This window comes from Nannospalax galili, unplaced genomic scaffold (genome assembly GCF_000622305.1).
Source record: "Nannospalax galili isolate Female #2095 unplaced genomic scaffold, S.galili_v1.0 scaffold589, whole genome shotgun sequence".
Taxonomy (NCBI): domain Eukaryota; kingdom Metazoa; phylum Chordata; class Mammalia; order Rodentia; family Spalacidae; genus Nannospalax; species Nannospalax galili.
The window spans coordinates 2,324,326-2,340,524 of record NW_008360324.1 but is presented as its reverse complement, the minus strand read 5'-3'; the positions used below and the strand labels follow the sequence as shown (position 1 = coordinate 2,340,524).

General features: G+C 51.5%; 3 protein-coding genes across 15 annotated transcripts in view; 2 read left to right on the top strand and 1 right to left on the bottom strand.

Annotated features, from left to right (window-relative positions):
- Positions 1-3,943, top strand: part of Ncapd2 (non-SMC condensin I complex subunit D2) — a 30,162-nt gene extending 26,219 nt beyond the window's left edge. For all 6 annotated transcript variants that reach the window (XM_008825427.3, XM_029559809.1, XM_029559806.1 and 3 more), the window contains 7 exons: positions 476-653; positions 768-862; positions 1,390-1,470; positions 1,607-1,790; positions 3,016-3,142; positions 3,273-3,428; positions 3,616-3,943. In XM_008825427.3, coding sequence (XP_008823649.1) covers positions 476-653; positions 768-862; positions 1,390-1,470; positions 1,607-1,790; positions 3,016-3,142; positions 3,273-3,428; positions 3,616-3,701 — 907 coding nt within the window. In that variant the 3' untranslated portion in view covers positions 3,702-3,943. The remainder of the gene's footprint in view (positions 1-475; positions 654-767; positions 863-1,389; positions 1,471-1,606; positions 1,791-3,015; positions 3,143-3,272; positions 3,429-3,615) is intronic.
- Positions 3,944-6,496: 2,553 nt separating this feature from the next.
- Positions 6,497-10,890, top strand: Gapdh (glyceraldehyde-3-phosphate dehydrogenase). Its single transcript, XM_029559856.1, has 11 exons — positions 6,497-6,609; positions 6,849-6,889; positions 8,765-8,864; positions 8,940-9,046; positions 9,356-9,544; positions 9,635-9,716; positions 9,849-10,000; positions 10,089-10,167; positions 10,256-10,339; positions 10,423-10,520; positions 10,624-10,890. The coding sequence occupies exons 2-11, from the start codon at positions 6,867-6,869 to the stop codon at positions 10,691-10,693; spliced, it is 984 nt and encodes a 327-aa protein (XP_029415716.1). The 5' UTR covers positions 6,497-6,609; positions 6,849-6,866; the 3' UTR covers positions 10,694-10,890.
- A 576-nt stretch (positions 10,891-11,466) lies between these two features.
- Iffo1 (intermediate filament family orphan 1) overlaps positions 11,467-16,199 on the bottom strand; it is a 17,405-nt gene continuing 12,672 nt past the window's right edge. For 7 of the 8 annotated variants that reach the window (XM_008825415.2, XM_008825417.2, XM_008825416.3 and 4 more), the window contains 2 exons: positions 13,493-13,623; positions 11,467-12,353 (listed from right to left, as the gene is read on the bottom strand). In XM_008825415.2, coding sequence (XP_008823637.1) covers positions 12,248-12,353; positions 13,493-13,623 — 237 coding nt within the window. In that variant the 3' untranslated portion in view covers positions 11,467-12,247. The remainder of the gene's footprint in view (positions 12,354-13,492; positions 13,624-16,199) is intronic. The other variant, XR_001872248.2, reaches the window with a different exon arrangement.

Genomic DNA, 16,199 nt, shown 5'->3' with positions numbered 1-16,199 from the left:
AGTGTTCTTAACCACTGAGCCATCTCTCCAGCCCCTGAGTCTGCCTTCTTAAGTCTTACCTATAAGCCTCGCCTCTTCCCTAGCTCCAGCTTTCAATTCAAGACAGCCTTCCATCTGCTTGTGGGATAGCATACTGTGGGGTAATAGATTCCTGCAGAGTGCCTTTGCATCAGTCTTAGCGTATATAACCAAGAGGTCTTTTTTTTTTTTTTTAATATTTTTTTATTTTTATGTGTATGAGTGTATTGTCTGCATGTATATGAGTGCACCCATCTCGTGCAATGCTGCGGAGGTCAGAAGAAGGCATTGTATTCCCCCAGAACTGGAGTTACAGATGGTTGTTAGCCACCATGTGGGTGCTGGGAATCGAACTCAGGTCCTCTGCAAGAGCAGTCAGTGCTCTTAACCACCAAGCCATCTTTCCAGCCCCCAACCCAGAGGTCTTGATCTTAATGATCAGAGCTTTCATTCCTAGCCTCCGTGACCCAGCTCAGCAAGTGCGGAAGACAGCAGGGCTGGTGATGACCCACTTGATCCTCAAGGACATGGTGAAGGTAAAAGGACAAGTGAGTGAGATGGCCGTGCTACTCATTGATCCTGTGCCTCAGATTGCTGCCCTGGCCAAGAACTTCTTCAACGAACTCTCCCACAAGGTGAGAGAGTAAGAAGGTACAGCCTAAGGCTTGCTGCAGAAGAGGAATACATATAGGTCACCCCATCTATCTCTTATCATCATCTCCTCTCCTCTCCTCCCCGCCCCCCCACAGGGCAATGCTATCTATAATCTCCTCCCAGATATCATCAGCCGCCTGTCAGACCCAGAGGGTGGGGTGGAGGAGGAACCCTTCCACACCATCATGAGGTACAGTGCTCTAGGATTTGGGGCACATTTTTCATGTAGCAACAGATTTAGGAACCAGACGCACTTTGAATCATAGCTCTGTTTGATTGATTGTTTGACTGCCTGGGTGCAATGCTAGGAATGCATCCAGGGCCTTGCACATGCTAGGCAAGCACTCTACCAGTGCTCTCAGCCCCAGCAGTGCTACATTTTGGCAGTTTGACCCCTGCTTGCCTGGTTCCCCTAATACCCACTATGAGACTTGTATTACTTGCTTCATAGTCTCTGATGCTTAGGATACGGTTCCTGATGTGGTAGGCATGTAGTAGTACTCACTAAATAACAGCTGTTCCCATTAAGTTACATTCACAGTAAAATTTCTGGGAAGGGGATGAGAGGAACAGTGAGTGAGACAGACAGGTGGGGGGCCATGCCCAAGAATAGTCTTCTAAAGCAAGGGCAGAGAAGGGGATTGGGTTGTCTGTACAGTGGAACAGTGGGTGAGAACAGAGCTTCCCTGGTCATACAGTCCCGTCTCCTCCGTGCAGGCAGCTCCTCTCCTACATTACCAAGGACAAACAGACTGAGAGCCTGGTGGAGAAGCTGTGTCAGCGGTTCCGCACAGCCCGGTATGCTGCCTTTTGGGGAGATCTTTATGCCAGGTGGGACTGCATAGGAGAGTCCCTGGCACCCCTTGGACCAAGGGAGACTGAAGGGGAAGGATGTGCTTTGAGATGGGCCTTACACAGTCCTCCCCCTGTACAGAACAGAGCGGCAGTACCGTGACCTGGCCTACTGTGTATCCCAGCTGCCCCTCACAGAGCGGGGCCTCCGCAAGATGTTTGACAACTTTGACTGCTTTGGAGATAAACTGACAGATGAGTCTGTCTTCAATGCCTTTTTGTCAGCTGTGGGCAAGCTGCGGCGTGGGGCCAAGCCTGAGGGCAAGGTGAGTGGCATAGGCTAACTGGCCTTGTTTGTAGTTTCCCTACAACCAGCTAACCAGAGTGACTTGACACCAGATCTTTCTGTCTCTAATTCCTGGTTCCTTTTTAATAGACTTTTTATATTTAGATAATGTCTCAGTCTATAGCCTTGGCTGGCCTAGAACTCACCCTGTAGACCATCTATCCTTAAACTCACCGAGATCCACTGCTTTTGTCTTCCAAATTCTGGGATTAAAGGCATGTCTTCACACCTAGCTCTAGAGTTTTTGGAGGTTTTTTTGGTATTTTTGAGACAGGGTCTCCCTGTAGCCACAGTTGACTTGGATTCGCTATCTCGAACTCACAGAACTCTACCTGTCTCTGCCTCGGGTACTGGGATTAAAGGCATGCCACACCTGCAGACCTGTCTTAGACTTTTTTTTTTTCCAATATATTTAGTATTTTAGTACTTTATGTGTATGAGTGTATTGCCTGCATATATGAGTATACCCATGTCGTGCAATGCCATGGAGATCAGAAGAGGGTGTTGGATTCTCCTGGACTGGAGTTAAGGACAGTTTGTAGCCACCATGTGGATGCTGGGAATTGAACCTGGGTCTCTGCAGGAGCAGTTGGTGCTCTTAACCGCAGAGCCTTCTCTCCAGCCCCTTAGACTTTCTTTTTTAGAGTAGTTTCATGTTTAAAGCAAAACTTAACAGGTAGCAAAGTTCCCAATGACCCTGTCCCCATACACCTTCTGCCTCATCAACTTCCCCATGCTACCTTTCTTAAAGTCTACACTGACTGGATGAATGAATATGATTGATTGAATGAGTACAGGCTATGCTAACAGACTAGTACCCAAAGTCCAAAGTTTACACCAGGGTTCTCTGAATATAGTGACACATACTTGCCATTGCAATATCAGAAATACCAGATACTTTCACTGCCCTAAACATCTCAAGGCCACTAGTCAGAATCACACAGTGTGTAGCTTTTTCAGACTGGCTGCTTTTGCTTAGCAATAAATGTTTAAGGTCCATCTCTTTCTTTCATGGCTGTTTCTTTTTAACCAGGGAGATAACAATGTTTCTAGGCCAGTTTTGTTTGTTTGTTTTTTTTTGGGGTTTTTAACTTTATATTTATTATTTTTATGTGTATGTATGTAGTATTACCTGCATGTACGTAGGTACACCTGTATCATGCAATGTCCAGGCCAGTTTTTAATCTTTTTTTTTTTTCCTGCAGGCTGTAATAGATGAATTTGAGCAGAAGCTTCGGGCCTGTCACACCCGAGGGATGGATGGACTAGAGGAGCTTGAAACTGGTCAAGGAGGTAGCCAGAAAACGCCATCGGCCAAGAAGCCATCCACTGGTATGCAAGGCAGCCCCCTTTTGGCAAGTCCACTCTGGGCCTTCCTATAAACAGAATCCTTCTTTTACTTTTTTCTTCAGGTTTTTTTTGTTGTTGTTGTTTTAAAGCCTTATCTCCCTGCCTTTTCTAGTCTCTAAGCAACAGCCTCTGACTTCTGGAACTTCAGACAGTGACTTTGTCACACCTGAGCCTCGCCGCACTACCCGTCGTCTTCCAAACACACATCAGCGCACATCCAAGAAGAAAGTCAAGGTTGTCTTCTCAAGTGATGAGTCCAGTGAGGAAGGTATAATCTACCCTCCAGGCCAGCTCATTCTCTGGGGTCCTGCCATGGGGCTTGACTGCATGTAGATGCATTCTGCCTGGTGACGTCTTCCCCCTGAAGTGTAGTCTGGGAATGTCCCATTTATTCTCTGAGATCTGCTTTGCACCATCTTTGTGACTCAGCTTTTGTCCTACGATTCTTTGAATAGATCTATCAGCCGAGATGACAGAAGATGAGACGCCCAAGAAAACAACTCCCATCCGCAGAGCATCTTACCGTAGACACAGGTCCTAGGACTTGTCTTCCATGTTCTATTCCTGCTGTGCAGGGAATCTTATTGGATAATCTGGAATTCCAGCTCCATTCCCCTTGTGAAATGTTTGTTGCCTCCTTGTTTTTAACACATAATCTTTAAATTGCAAGGCATTTCTCTTAACTAGCCCATCTGAACTGTGCTGAGTGCTTTCACTTTCCAGTAGATGTTTGCCTGTCACCTTGTTTTCTAATTGGAATAAATGTTTTTATATACTTTTAAGCATTCTGTCTTAGCTGGTCTTTGTTTCACATTAGTCCATATTCGGGCAGCAAGAAGTTTATCAAGCCAGAGAGAAAATGGGCCCCGGGTGCCCTGAGCTTGTCTCCAGATCTTACATGAGCTTCATGCTCCCTCATCGCTGCATCTTGTATAATTGACAAGCTGGCCCAATGAGGAGAATTACTCAGTTTTCTGAGTGCTTCTCAGCCTGGGGGCGAGTCTGTCCGGCAGAAAACATTTAGCAAAGCCTAGAGACATATTTCTGTCACAGCCTTTCAAAGGGGAGGGGAGAAATAGTTGCTGAGAACATTGTCAGTAAAAGCCAGGGAGGGATGATGCTAAACATCTTCACATACAGGACACCTGGCCACACAATGTCTGGAGGACCGAGCCTGGGAATCCAGACGTAGGGTTGGTGTCCCCTGTATGCCCTAACCAACTCCTGAAGGTCAGCAAATGACCTGGCCTGGCTGATGACAGAGAGGTCAGGAGTCCCTCCAGCTCTGTAGGTAATAAGGTCTGTCTAACCAGGAGTCCCTCACTATGGTACAGGGTCCTGCACAAGTTGTCCAGTCCCTCAGTTGCAAGCCATGCCCAGTGCTACCCACCCTTCCCAAGCATTCAGTCTGCTGAGTCACTTAACAGGAGGCTGGAGCCTGCCACACAGATGTCTCTGCTGCCATGACAACAGCACAAGGCATCCGAACTCCTGGCCTCTTTTTGTTGTTTTTTTTTCACCCTTGATGGGGAGGTACAGTAATGACAAATGGCAAGCATGAGGCAAAAGGGAAGATGGTATCTCGGAAACATGCTTTGGGTTAGGGGAGGACGATGGAGGAGCCCTTAAGACCCTTGGTGGGGAAAGGGTTAATGCAGGCTGGCAGAATATTCTGGAAGGAAGGCCAAAAAGGAGAGGCAGACCACCTCAAGAGGTGCTGGGTCTCTACCGTGGCCACTTCCATCCTCTCCATCCTGTTCTCTTGGCCTCTCCTGCTGCTCATGGAAAGCCTGGGCAGAAGCCACACCAATAGCTGCCAGTCAGTCACAGGCTCAGCTCGGGGGGTGGGGGGTGGGGGGGCAAGGAGGAAGGGCAATCCCTGAAAGGCAAGGGGCCAGGGCTGGAGTCCTGCGTGTTCCTTGCCTTTTAAGCAAAGGGTATCACCGGGCCAGCTAAACTTAGTCACGGGCTCTTCAGCTACAAGGGCAGGGGGCTAGTCTCAGGTTACACTGGCTTAGCATAGAGGCCCCAGGATCCCCCTGCCCTGCACCTGCTGATGCAGAGTACTCCCCCACAAAAACCCTTCCAAGTGCTCAGAACCCACCCTTCTTCAATCCTCGGCTACCCTTCAAGAGTGAAGGATCTCCCAACCTTCCCTGTCCCACTTATAGGAAGGACTGGGGACTTGCCTGTTCTCTCACCCAGGGTGCGATACCTCCCCTCCTACTCTTTACCCTCTCTGTCCTCACCCTACCCCCAAGGTCCACGTGGGCAGCCTGGGAAGGGGAGTCCCTGGCTCAAGGACCAGTCCGCATGTTCCAGGACGGGGAGGGACTTCCGCCCTCACGTCCAGCTCTCTGTCCCGGGCTGCAGTGGGTGAAAGGACCACTTTCCCAACCTTGGCGGTGCAACCCGGAGGTTCCCAGGAGCCACACTGTGGGAGGCTTCCAGAACCAGTCCGCACGTCCCAGGATGGGAAGGGACTTCGGCCCTCATGTCCAGCTCTCCGCCTCGGGCTGCAGTGGGTGGTAGAAGCAGGTTCCCGGGGTGGGGAGTGCAAACCTCAGGAACCACACTGTAGGAGGCCCTCTGGGCCTCCTCCTGCCCAGCCTTCATTAGGAATGTTGCCCTCACCCTGGGACCCCAGCCCAGGGCCTCAGCATCTTAACACAGGGACAGGAGGCCTGTAAATCCCAATTATCGGGTCTCCAGGCTGCAGGGCATTGCGACCTTACGCGCAGGAACCGCCTCCTCCGATATCTTCCCCAGCCTCCTCCAGGCCCCCAGCCCTAGAAGCGGGGAGCCAAGAGGCTGCGAAGTGATTAGTGGGGGCAGGGAAGGGCACCAACAGGAGGCAAGCTGGCCCCTCCTGGGCCTTTTCTTCCGCAGTGTGTCACTACCGAAGAGCAACGAAGAGAAGATCCTCGAATTTTCCGCAACCTTTACAAAAAAGGGGAGAGGGTCGGTGGTGTGCAGACCGGAGCCATCCCACATTTCTGCTCCAATTCCGTATCCGTGCAGCAACCTTCAAGTCCCCGAGTCCTGGATGTCCTCGTGGCGCACCAAGCCCCGGTCCTGAAGTCCATAGTTTCCTGTATCCCACTCTGTCCCATCCTGGGAAGCAAGCCACCTCCCCAAAGGGCCAATCTCGGTTCCCCTCCCCGTCTCCATCCCGAGCCCACACGCTCGGTGCGTGCACATTTCAAGAACTAGGCGGGACAAGTGGGGGGGGGGGAGGGCAGCAGGCCCAGCTACTCACGGTTTTACGGGTGCACGTAGCTCAGGCCTCAGCGCCCTTGAGCTGCGACTGGAGGAGCGGGCGGGAGGCGGGGCCCGCATCACCAGCTCCCCCACCACCCCGCTTCCTATAAATGGAGCCTGCAGCCCTCCCCGGTGCTCTCTGCTCCTCCCCGTTCTAGAGACAGCCGCATCTTCTAGCGCAGTGCCAGGTGAAAACGCAGAGTGGGCCTCGGGTGGCGGGGGACAGTCGCCAGCGGGAAACGGGACTTGCGCTGGCCGGGGTCTGGTGGCGCTGGGGTGCGATGCGTAGGCCGAGCTCGGCTCTGCATTGCAGGGGTAGGAGGAGGAGGACGTGATGGGGCGCGCGGTGGGAATGGAGACCGGGAGGGGGAGGGGCCGGGTGCTTCTCAGACCACGCTGATGGACGCTCACCTTTCCTCTCCCGCAGCCTAGTCCCTGAGACACCATGGTGAAGGTCGGAGTGAACGGGTAAGTTAGAGGTTGGACCAGGGTGGAGTCCCGGGCCGCGGCCGCCGCTCAATCCCGTCTGCGGGTCTGGCTGGTCCGAGAGTTTTTGCGATAGCCTGGGGAAGTGGATGGGGTGGCGGCAGCACCCAAGGAGACCTCAAGGTCAGCGCTCGGACCTGGCGGAAGCTCAGGCAGGGCCTCGCGTCCCCGGGCCCCCAGCTGTTGCGCCTCTTGGAACTCCGCCCTTGCAGGGATGAGCCGCCCCGGAGCTCCACTCCACAAATAGGAGGACCCTCCCCCCACTTCTCGTTCACGTTCCCATCCCTTAATCCCCTGGCTGGAGCTTCTTTCTTTCCTTTCGCGCCCTGTGGGGTCACGTGTCCGGTTGGGAGCCCCTCCCCCACAGCCTCCTTCCTCCCCTGCGGGTGGCAACCGGGATGCGAGGTGCACACTTGGCGCATCATCAGCTAAGGGCTTCCCTTGCGGTAACCGGCGCCATGTTGCAACGGGGAAGGAAATGAATGAACCACCGTTAGGAAACCTCCCTTCTGCTTTCCTCCTTCCTAGCCTGTGACTAACCTCCTCACTCCACCCTCAGCAGGGTGGAGTCTCCTTTATCCCGTAAGCTAGGTGAGACAAGGCTTCTCCCCCCCACCCCCTTACCCCCCACACACACGCTCTTAAAAAAGCTGGGCATCACAAACTGTTTTAATCTTATTAACCCCAGAGCAGCCCGATTCCTCAGGCATGATGCTTTTTCTAGATAATCCCCTGAGAATCGAAGCGGACTTAAGGAGGTCCACTTGTGTCCTTGCCCCAGAGGTGTGGCAGCAGTGGCTTGGTGCCAAGCCAGGGAAGCTGAGTCATGGTGGTTAGAAAATAAAATTTCCAGTATAAAATGGCTCCCATAGCGGTAGCCCCTTCCCTTTCACCTCTACTTCCTATCACGGGCTCACACTGACCCAAACCCTATAGGCCACGCTCTAAAGGTCACTAAGAGGATTGGGTGTCTGTGGGCCTCGGAATCCTGCCCTTCTCCCCAATCCATCCCCCAGAAACCAGATCTCCCCACTCCACCCTAATCTGAGGTTAAATTTAGCTGTCTGACCTTTTCTATAACTGGGGTCTGGGCCCTCCTCCACCCTGTTCCCCCCTATACACATCTGTTGCTCCCACTTAAGATTTTTAGTTAGGAAGGTTGGGTACTTTTGCAAACTAGAGCCCTGGGATTAGGGGTTAGAAGCCAGCTGGCTTTCTGGGTTCCTTAAGTAGGTGGGACTTGGAGGAGGTAGGTGGGCTGACCCTGTGCAGCTAATTCTGACCTTTAGCCTTACCCTTTGAGCTTGGTGATGCTGAGTGCACAAGTCTTTCCTCTCCGAAGGGTGTCGGCCTGAGGCTGAGCCAGGCTGGAACAAGCCATCCCAGGGCACAAGTAATAAATGCCATGTGTCAAATTTGTGCCCAGACTGTAGGAGGCAGTGACTGCCACTTACTGAAGACTTTAAATGACTGATGGTCGGGGGAGGCTTTGAGCCTAATCACTTCTTAGACAGGAAAAGAGCCTCCATTTTATGACCATGTAAAAAGCCAGGCCTGCCTGGCCAGGATTATTCAAGATAAAATTAGACCTCTTGGGACTCTCTAGGATGAGGAGATGCTATGCAATTAATTGCCCTTCCATATTTGAGGGCTCTGTATCCAAGTACTGTCAAACTAGACCAAAACTATTGAGGAAAGAGAATTCCAAGGAAAGCACAGGAATGTACAAACTCTAGAGTTGTGGGACAACTATTCTGTTCTGCTCTCTGGAGGAGTATTAGTTGGCCCAGATCTGACTACAGACCCATGAGAACAAATATACTCTGCTCCCAACTCACCTTGCCTCTTCCCTTTTAGATTTGGCCGTATCGGGCGCCTGGTTACCAGGGCTGCCTTCACCTCTGGCAAAGTGGATATTGTTGCAATCAATGACCCTTTCATTGACCTCAACTACATGGTGAGTGCTGCCCCTGCAGGTGGTGGGAGGGACTGTGTGCTGAAGCAGTCCCTTCATGCCTTTGTTGTTGCCCAGGTCTACATGTTCCAGTATGATTCCACCCATGGCAAGTTCAATGGTACAGTTAAGGCTGAGAATGGGAAACTTGTCATCAATGGGAAGGCCATCTCCATCTTCCAGGAGTGAGTAAGGAAGTAGAATGGGAAACTTGTCATCAATGGGAAGGCCATCTCCATCTTCCAGGAGTAAGTAAGGAAGGAGAAACAGACGTGTTTTTAAAATGGCTCAGTCACACCAGGTGTGGTGGCACACGCACTCCCAGCACTTGGGAGGCAGAGGCAGGTGGAGCTCTGTGAGATAGAGGCTAGCCTGGTCTAGATAGTAAGTTCCAGGTGGGCTGGGGCTACAAGGAGACCCTGTCACAAAAAGATGAAAAAAAAAGGGGGGGGGGGTGGGGGGGGGGTGGGGGGGGGGGGGGGGGGGGGGGGGGGGGTCCTGGTTGAGTGTGGCCTGAACCAGGAAAGGCAGAGCCAGCCAGGTTCAAAACCAGCTTCTCCTACACAGGCCCACTTGAAGGGTGGAGCCAAAAGGGTCATCATCTCTGCCCCTTCTGCTGATGCCCCCATGTTTGTGATGGGTGTGAACCATGAGAAATATGACAACTCCCTCAAGATTGTCAGGTGAGGAGGTCAGAGGGCAGTGGAGGAGTGGGCAGGCAGAACCAAGGTTATAGGTGGAAGAGCTTCCCTGACATACCTCTTGTTCTTCAGCAACGCCTCCTGCACCACCAACTGCTTAGCCCCCCTGGCCAAGGTTATCCATGACAACTTCGGCATTGTCGAGGGACTCATGGTATGTGTGTGGACAGTGGGACATAAATGCATTCCGTTCTCACCCAGGATTGCATCTTTGGCCCTGCATAGACTTCCCCCACCCCCAGGGACAGAGGTGCCCTACAAGGCTTCATTCCCTCTGTGTTTCCAGACCACAGTTCATGCCATCACAGCTACCCAGAAGACTGTGGACGGCCCCTCTGGGAAACTATGGCGTGATGGACGTGGGGCTGCCCAGAACATCATCCCTGCATCCACTGGGGCTGCCAAGGCTGTGGGCAAGGTCATCCCAGAACTGAATGGGTAAGTGAGGCTTTTTGCTGTGCAGAAAAGTGCAGGAAAGCTGACCAGGAGCAATTGGGGCTGACGTAGCTTCTCTGTATCCCCACAGGAAACTCACTGGCATGGCCTTCCGTGTTCCTACACCCAATGTGTCTGTCGTGGATCTGACCTGCCGCCTGGAGAAAGCTGTATGTCTGGAGTGGGCCAGGGGTTGTCTCTGGTATGATGGCAGGGTTAGAGCTTGAATATTCATCTTGGTTTTGCTTTACTTATTAGGCTAAGTATGATGACATCAAGAAGGTGGTGAAGCAGGCATCCGAGGGCCCCCTAAAGGGCATCCTGGGCTATACTGAGGACCAGGTATTGATGACACTGGGAGCTTGATGCCCACATGTCTTCTGAACAGGATTGGGTTCCAGTACTTAGCTTTGTCCCTTCCTCAGGTCGTCTCCTGCGACTTCAACAGTGATACCCACTCTTCTACTTTTGATGCTGGAGCTGGCATTGCCCTCAACGACCACTTTGTCAAGCTCATTTCCTGGTATGTGGGAGGGAAAATTGGAGCTTAGGTGTGTGGGAGGGGTGCCCTCTGGTGGCTAACTTGGAAAAGCAGCCCTTAATACCAGTCCTCCTGATGGCTCTAGGTATGACAACGAATTTGGCTACAGCAACAGGGTGGTGGACCTCATGGTCCACATGGCCTCCAAGGAGTAAGAAGCCCTAACAACCACTGACCCCAGCAAGAGGAAGGGAGAGACCCTCAGCTGGGGGGGGGTCCCCTGCCCTAACTCAGCCCCGAACACTGAGCATCTTCCTTCAGTTTCCATCCTAGACCCCCTGAAGAAGGGGAGGGGCTTAGGGCGCCCTACTCTCTTGAATACCATCAATAAAGTTCACTGCACCCACCCACATTTGCGTGCCTTAATCTAAGTGTCTAGGGGAGGGATGGTGCCAAGGAGGGGCTATGTCCCTGGCCCCACCATGGTGTTTGGGAGGACCTTTGTGAGGTCATTAAATCAACTTTTGATGTGCTAGCCCGTAAGAAATAAGGGCATTGGAGACTCAGGTGACCTTGACCAGTTGCACCACATGGGATAATGCTTTATCTAGCATGTAAATTTAAGGCCTCCTACTGCTCTTGAGCAAGTTATCTCTGGGTGTGTGTGTGTACTTTACCTGCAGTTAATTGTTCCCAGGTCTCCAGACTAGGTAAACTTGGAAGCATACCCAATACAGTAGGACTGAAGAACATGCCAGGCAAGTAAGGTTCTGGCTTGGAGGAAATACGACATGCTAAGAGTCCTGTGCTCCTCATTAAAGGCTGGGCCCCGGGCTGACATTGGTGGGTACTTGCTTTCACTCTAGGGCAGTGAGTTACAATCCATACCTCACTGTGTGTTAGGATAATGTGTTAAAAGAGCTAATAAAGGCATCACTACATACTTCACAGTTACATGAGAAAGTGCTTGAAACAGTGACACAGGTGCTCAAATACTTGCCACCTTCATTATTATTAAAGATTCCATTCAAATGTCAGCTCGACATAGCCTCCCCATACTGAGGTATTGTGTCTCCCCACTTTCCAAGCCTGCTGGTTTTGTGAATTGACAAGCATGGAGGCACATCTTCAGCTGATCCTGGGGGAAGCAGACCCTCTGAGCACACATGGTCGCATGTGCACACAGCACCTTCACCTTTTTCTCTCAGCAATGACTTGTTTCCCTTCAGGACACAGCTCCCAGTCCAGGCACAGGCCCCTTCAGCACACTGGACCTTCCCCAAGTGGAGGGCTACACAGCCACATTCATTGAAGAGTTAGGCAGGTGAGCAGCTATGAGCAAGTGAACTAGATGTAGGACAGAGTGCCTGGGGCAGTCTGCCACCCTCCCCCTTACTAGGGAGTGAAGCCCTTTCTAAATGCATGGTGCAGTTCCTGGGCTGGTTAGCACCAGTACAAAATCCAAGACAGCCTGTAGACCTCAAGGAGGGCTGGCAGGTCCCACATTCACATTCCTTATAAAATGGAGAAGGGAGGGACCCCAAGTGCTCTGGCAGCGTTTTAAAGATGGAGAAGTAGAAGATACCCACAGTTGAAGGCAGGAGTGTCCCAATTGATGGGAATTGTCCAGGAAGGGTAGGGTTGAGCCTAGCTCCAGGCACCCCAGAACCCTGGAGAGACCAAGGAAGGAGAAAGCCCAAGGGGAAGAACACTACAGCCCCAGGACCAGGCTGCGTGCAGTGGTATTTGGGGAGCCAAGGCACTGGTCCCTATCTCATGGAGTTGTCAGATGAGACATCTCGATCGGAGTCCTCAGTCTCGCTTGGCGCTGGCGGTGGGTCGCTAAGCGGGACCGCAGTGAAAGCAGGAGACTTTCTAGAAAAAAACATCACATGTCACAATGTGGGAAGGCTATGATGAAGGATGAGGCTGGCATGCTTCTCTCCCCATGGCCTTATCCTCTGGCAGGTGGGTAACATTTCAGGATAGGGCAGTGGATAACTGGGGTGCATCTGGATGCAAGGAAGTGGGGAGGGAGACTCTTCCACTACCCAATTTGATGGAAGAAACAGTTATCTTGGGGGCTCCAAGAGGTTCAGAGATCAGAAGAGTCTGAAGTCACAGCACAGAGATGCCACCTGAGCCTGCATGGACTGACACTGGAGCCCTGGCCAGCTTATTACAATTTGGGGGTTTGGGTTTGGTCTTTTGTTTTTGGAGGTGGTGGTGGTTTTTAATTTATTTAAGGCAGGGTCTCTGTATATATTCTTGGCTGGCCTGGAACTCACTATATAAATGAGGCTGGCCTTGAACTTGTGGCAATCCAACTGCCTGTGCCTCCTTCCCATGTTTTTAGATGACAGGTGTGCACTACCACCCCTGGCTTAGAGTATTTTTTATTATTATTATTATTGTTTGGTTTGGTTTGAAGCAAGGTTTTTCTACTGTAGCCCAGGCTGGCCTCAAACTCACGGCAATCCACCTGCCTCAGCCTCCCAAGTTCCCAAGCGCTGGAATTATAGGCATATACATGCCTGGTGTATGAATTTTTAAGCACTTTTAATTTACTCTTAATGCTATGTGTTATATAAATGTGTATAGTAATGAAAAGTGTGTGTGTGTGTGTGTGTGTGTGTGTGTGTGTGTGTGTGTGTGTTAACTGAAAATAGGGCCGCATACATGCTCAGCAAGCACTCTATCACTGAGCTACACTTCCAGCCCTAAAATCTCTTTCACAGGGTCACATGCACAAATCATGGCCTGACTTTAGATAAAAATCTGCCCCCACATCTTTGTTCCTTGCCAGGTTTAGGTTGTCTATAACCACGACAACCACAGAGTTTGGGGCACTGGTAGGTTTCACCTGACTGCCAAAGGGAGGGAAAAGTTTGGGCCACAAATAGAGGTGACTCCCAAGGGCGCCACACAGGAAGAAGTAGCAGGTCTTCAGGGCTCTGCTTCACCCTCCCTCCCTGGGAGCAGGGGCACAGTCAGATCTCTGGGCAGGCTCTTACCGGTCTCCAGACTGGGTGATGAGGCGGCGACAGGTCTCCATCTGCACGTCCAGGCCCCGCTTCATGCTGCACATTTCCATGTACTCGTGCAGGTGCCGGTTCATGTCGTTCTTGGCTGTGGCCAGTTCTAGCTGCAATAAGGCAGGGCAGGGCCACCAGGTTAGTGGGCCCAGGGCAGACAGGGCAGAAGAAGTGCACCAGCTGGGCCCCTAAGGGACCAGGCAAGGTACCATATATACTACAATTTCCTCTGGATTATCCCAGGATTTTTTGTGAGGGGCAGTACTAGCGATCTAACCCCAGGGCCTCACTCATGCTAGGCAAATATTCCACCACTGAGCTCTAGATGCAGCCATTTCCTGAGACTCACTACCTCCAGCAAGGAACACAGGGGTATCAGCTAGAGACCTGAGTTCTTTTTTAAAGAGCAATAAGGGCTTGGTGTTGTGGGCACACCTGTAACCCCTGCAATCAGGAGGCTGAGGCAGGAGAATACTACCCTGTCTCGATAACAGAGAGGATGCTGGGTGTGCCTATACTTTTAGTCCCAGCACAGGGGAGGCAGAGGCAGGTGGATTTCTGGTCAGGAGATGGAGGTCAGCCTGGTCTACATAGTGTGTTCTAGTCCAACTGGGGCTACAGGGAGACCCTGTCTCAAAACACAACAATAGCAACAACAAAAGGGAGGGTAGCGAAATGGCTCAGTAAATAAAGGCACTTGCTATGCAAGCCCAGTGGCCTGAATTTGATCTCAGGGACCCATGTGGTAGGGGAGAACCCACTCCCAAAAGTTGTCCTCTGACTTCCACATACACACCATGGCATGCACGTGCATACATACATATGCACACACAATAATAAAATGTCATTTAAAAACTAAAAACAGGAAGGGGAAGCCTGGAGATGTAGCTCAGTTGGTAGCGTACCTGCCTAGCATGCAAAAAGCCTGGGCTTGATCCCTAGCACTATATAAACTGGGCCTTGTTAGCTCATATCTGTGACCATAACACTAGGGACGTGGAGGCAGGAGGATCGGAAGTTCAGGGTCATTTTGGTCTATAGCAAGTTGAAGCCAGCCTGAGCTACAAGAGGTGCAGAAATGGCTTAGTGGCAGAAGAGTAAGGCTCTGGGGACCTGGGTTTAATTCACAGCAAAAAGGAAAGGGATGTCAATGTGCACAGGATGGAGTGGGCTCCAACCTGCATGAGCAGCAAGCAGAGGTGTATGGACTGCCTTGCTCCCTGCCTGGGCTTCTGTGTGGCTCAGTTCACTCTCATTCCCTGGGTGGTCTATTGGCCTCCCTCACCGATTTGTGAGCTCAGTTCCTCTGGGGGCAGGCAAGAGCATCCTGTTCATCTCTATTCATCTGGGCCACCTAGCCCTCCCTCAGTGGGGGCCGACTGAAGTATCTGAAGTACAACAGGAGGAAACCCAGCTTACTTTCATACCATTTCCTCCTTCCTACTTCATTTTCTCACTCATAACTCATCATCCCTAGACACAAAGAAAGACTCCATACTAAATGTACTGATGACTACAAGATGCATCCTGGTTTCAGAAAAGTTTTACATGGAAGAAAGAAGGTCTCCAGATCAAGGAAAGTTTTCCTCCCAGAGCTGGCTTTGCAGCCAGATTTAGAGGCAGAGAAAGAAGTGAGCCAAGGCAGAAAAATATCTAGGCCAGAGACAGTCCAGTCTACTGCTTCTCTTTGTTTTGGGTACAAAGGCCACCAGGCAGAGGGGGGAAATCAAACTGCCAGCAGGTGATCTGTTTGGCTGCCTGAGAGCGCAGAGAAGCACCCACAAGGCATTTGAATAGGACAGTGAGGAAACCACCCATAACAAATCTCAGCTGGACACAGAGGGTGGGAATGGACAGAAAGAAGGAAACAGGCCACAGGGACAAAGGGGACAGCCAGGACACTGGCATTCTGGGGCAGAAGGGTGACCAGCTGGGTCATAAGCCCTAGTGCAGATGGCTTGAAGGGCATGCTTGTTCCCACGGCAGCCAGACATGCAAGACGTGCTGACTGTGCCATCAGAGGGGAAAATATGATGCTCCAGCTCACAGGTCAGCTACCACCTCTACACAGTCATCCACCCATACACATAGACACTGGCATACACAGTCATATACAGAGACATACACACAGACCATCCCACAGACCATCTCTCTCTCTCTCCTCTCTCTCTCTCTCTCTCTCTCTCACACACACACACACACACACACACACACACACAGAGAGAGAAAGAGGGACCCTGTTGTTCCTCCTCCTCAGAATAGTTGCAGGAGGGCACAAATCCATCATTCTAGGAGTCGGAGAAAAAGGAAGTGAAGCAAAACTGTTCCATCAAAGTACAAGGCAAGGGCTAGAGAGCTGGCTCAGAGGTTAAAGCACTGGCTGCTCTTGCAGAGAACCTGGGTTTGGTTCCTAGCACCCACTTGGCAAGTAACAACTGTCTTCTTAACTCTGGTCATAGGGGATCCGATGCCCTCTTCTGGTCTCTGCAGGCATTGCATGTGGTGCACTTACATACAGGCAGAACACTAACAGACACAAAATAAAAATAAGGCCGGGCGTGGTGGTGCATGCCTTTAATCCCAGCACTCAGGAGGCAGAGGCAGGTGGATCTCTGTGAGTTCAAGGCCAGCCTGGTCTACATAGTGAGTTCCAGGACAGCTGTGGCTACAGGGAGACCCTGTCTCA

What these genes read in the sequence shown, in the direction of transcription:
- Gapdh (XM_029559856.1), top strand. Translation starts at nt 6,867, where the DNA reads ATGGTGAAGGTCGGAGTGAACGG. An exon ending in AACTCCCTCAAGATTGTCAG is followed by an intron (nt 9,545 to 9,634) that starts GTGAGGAGGTCA and finishes CTTGTTCTTCAG; the next exon opens with CAACGCCTCCTGCACCACCA. An exon ending in GTCATCCCAGAACTGAATGG is followed by an intron (nt 10,001 to 10,088) that starts GTAAGTGAGGCT and finishes GTATCCCCACAG; the next exon opens with GAAACTCACTGGCATGGCCT.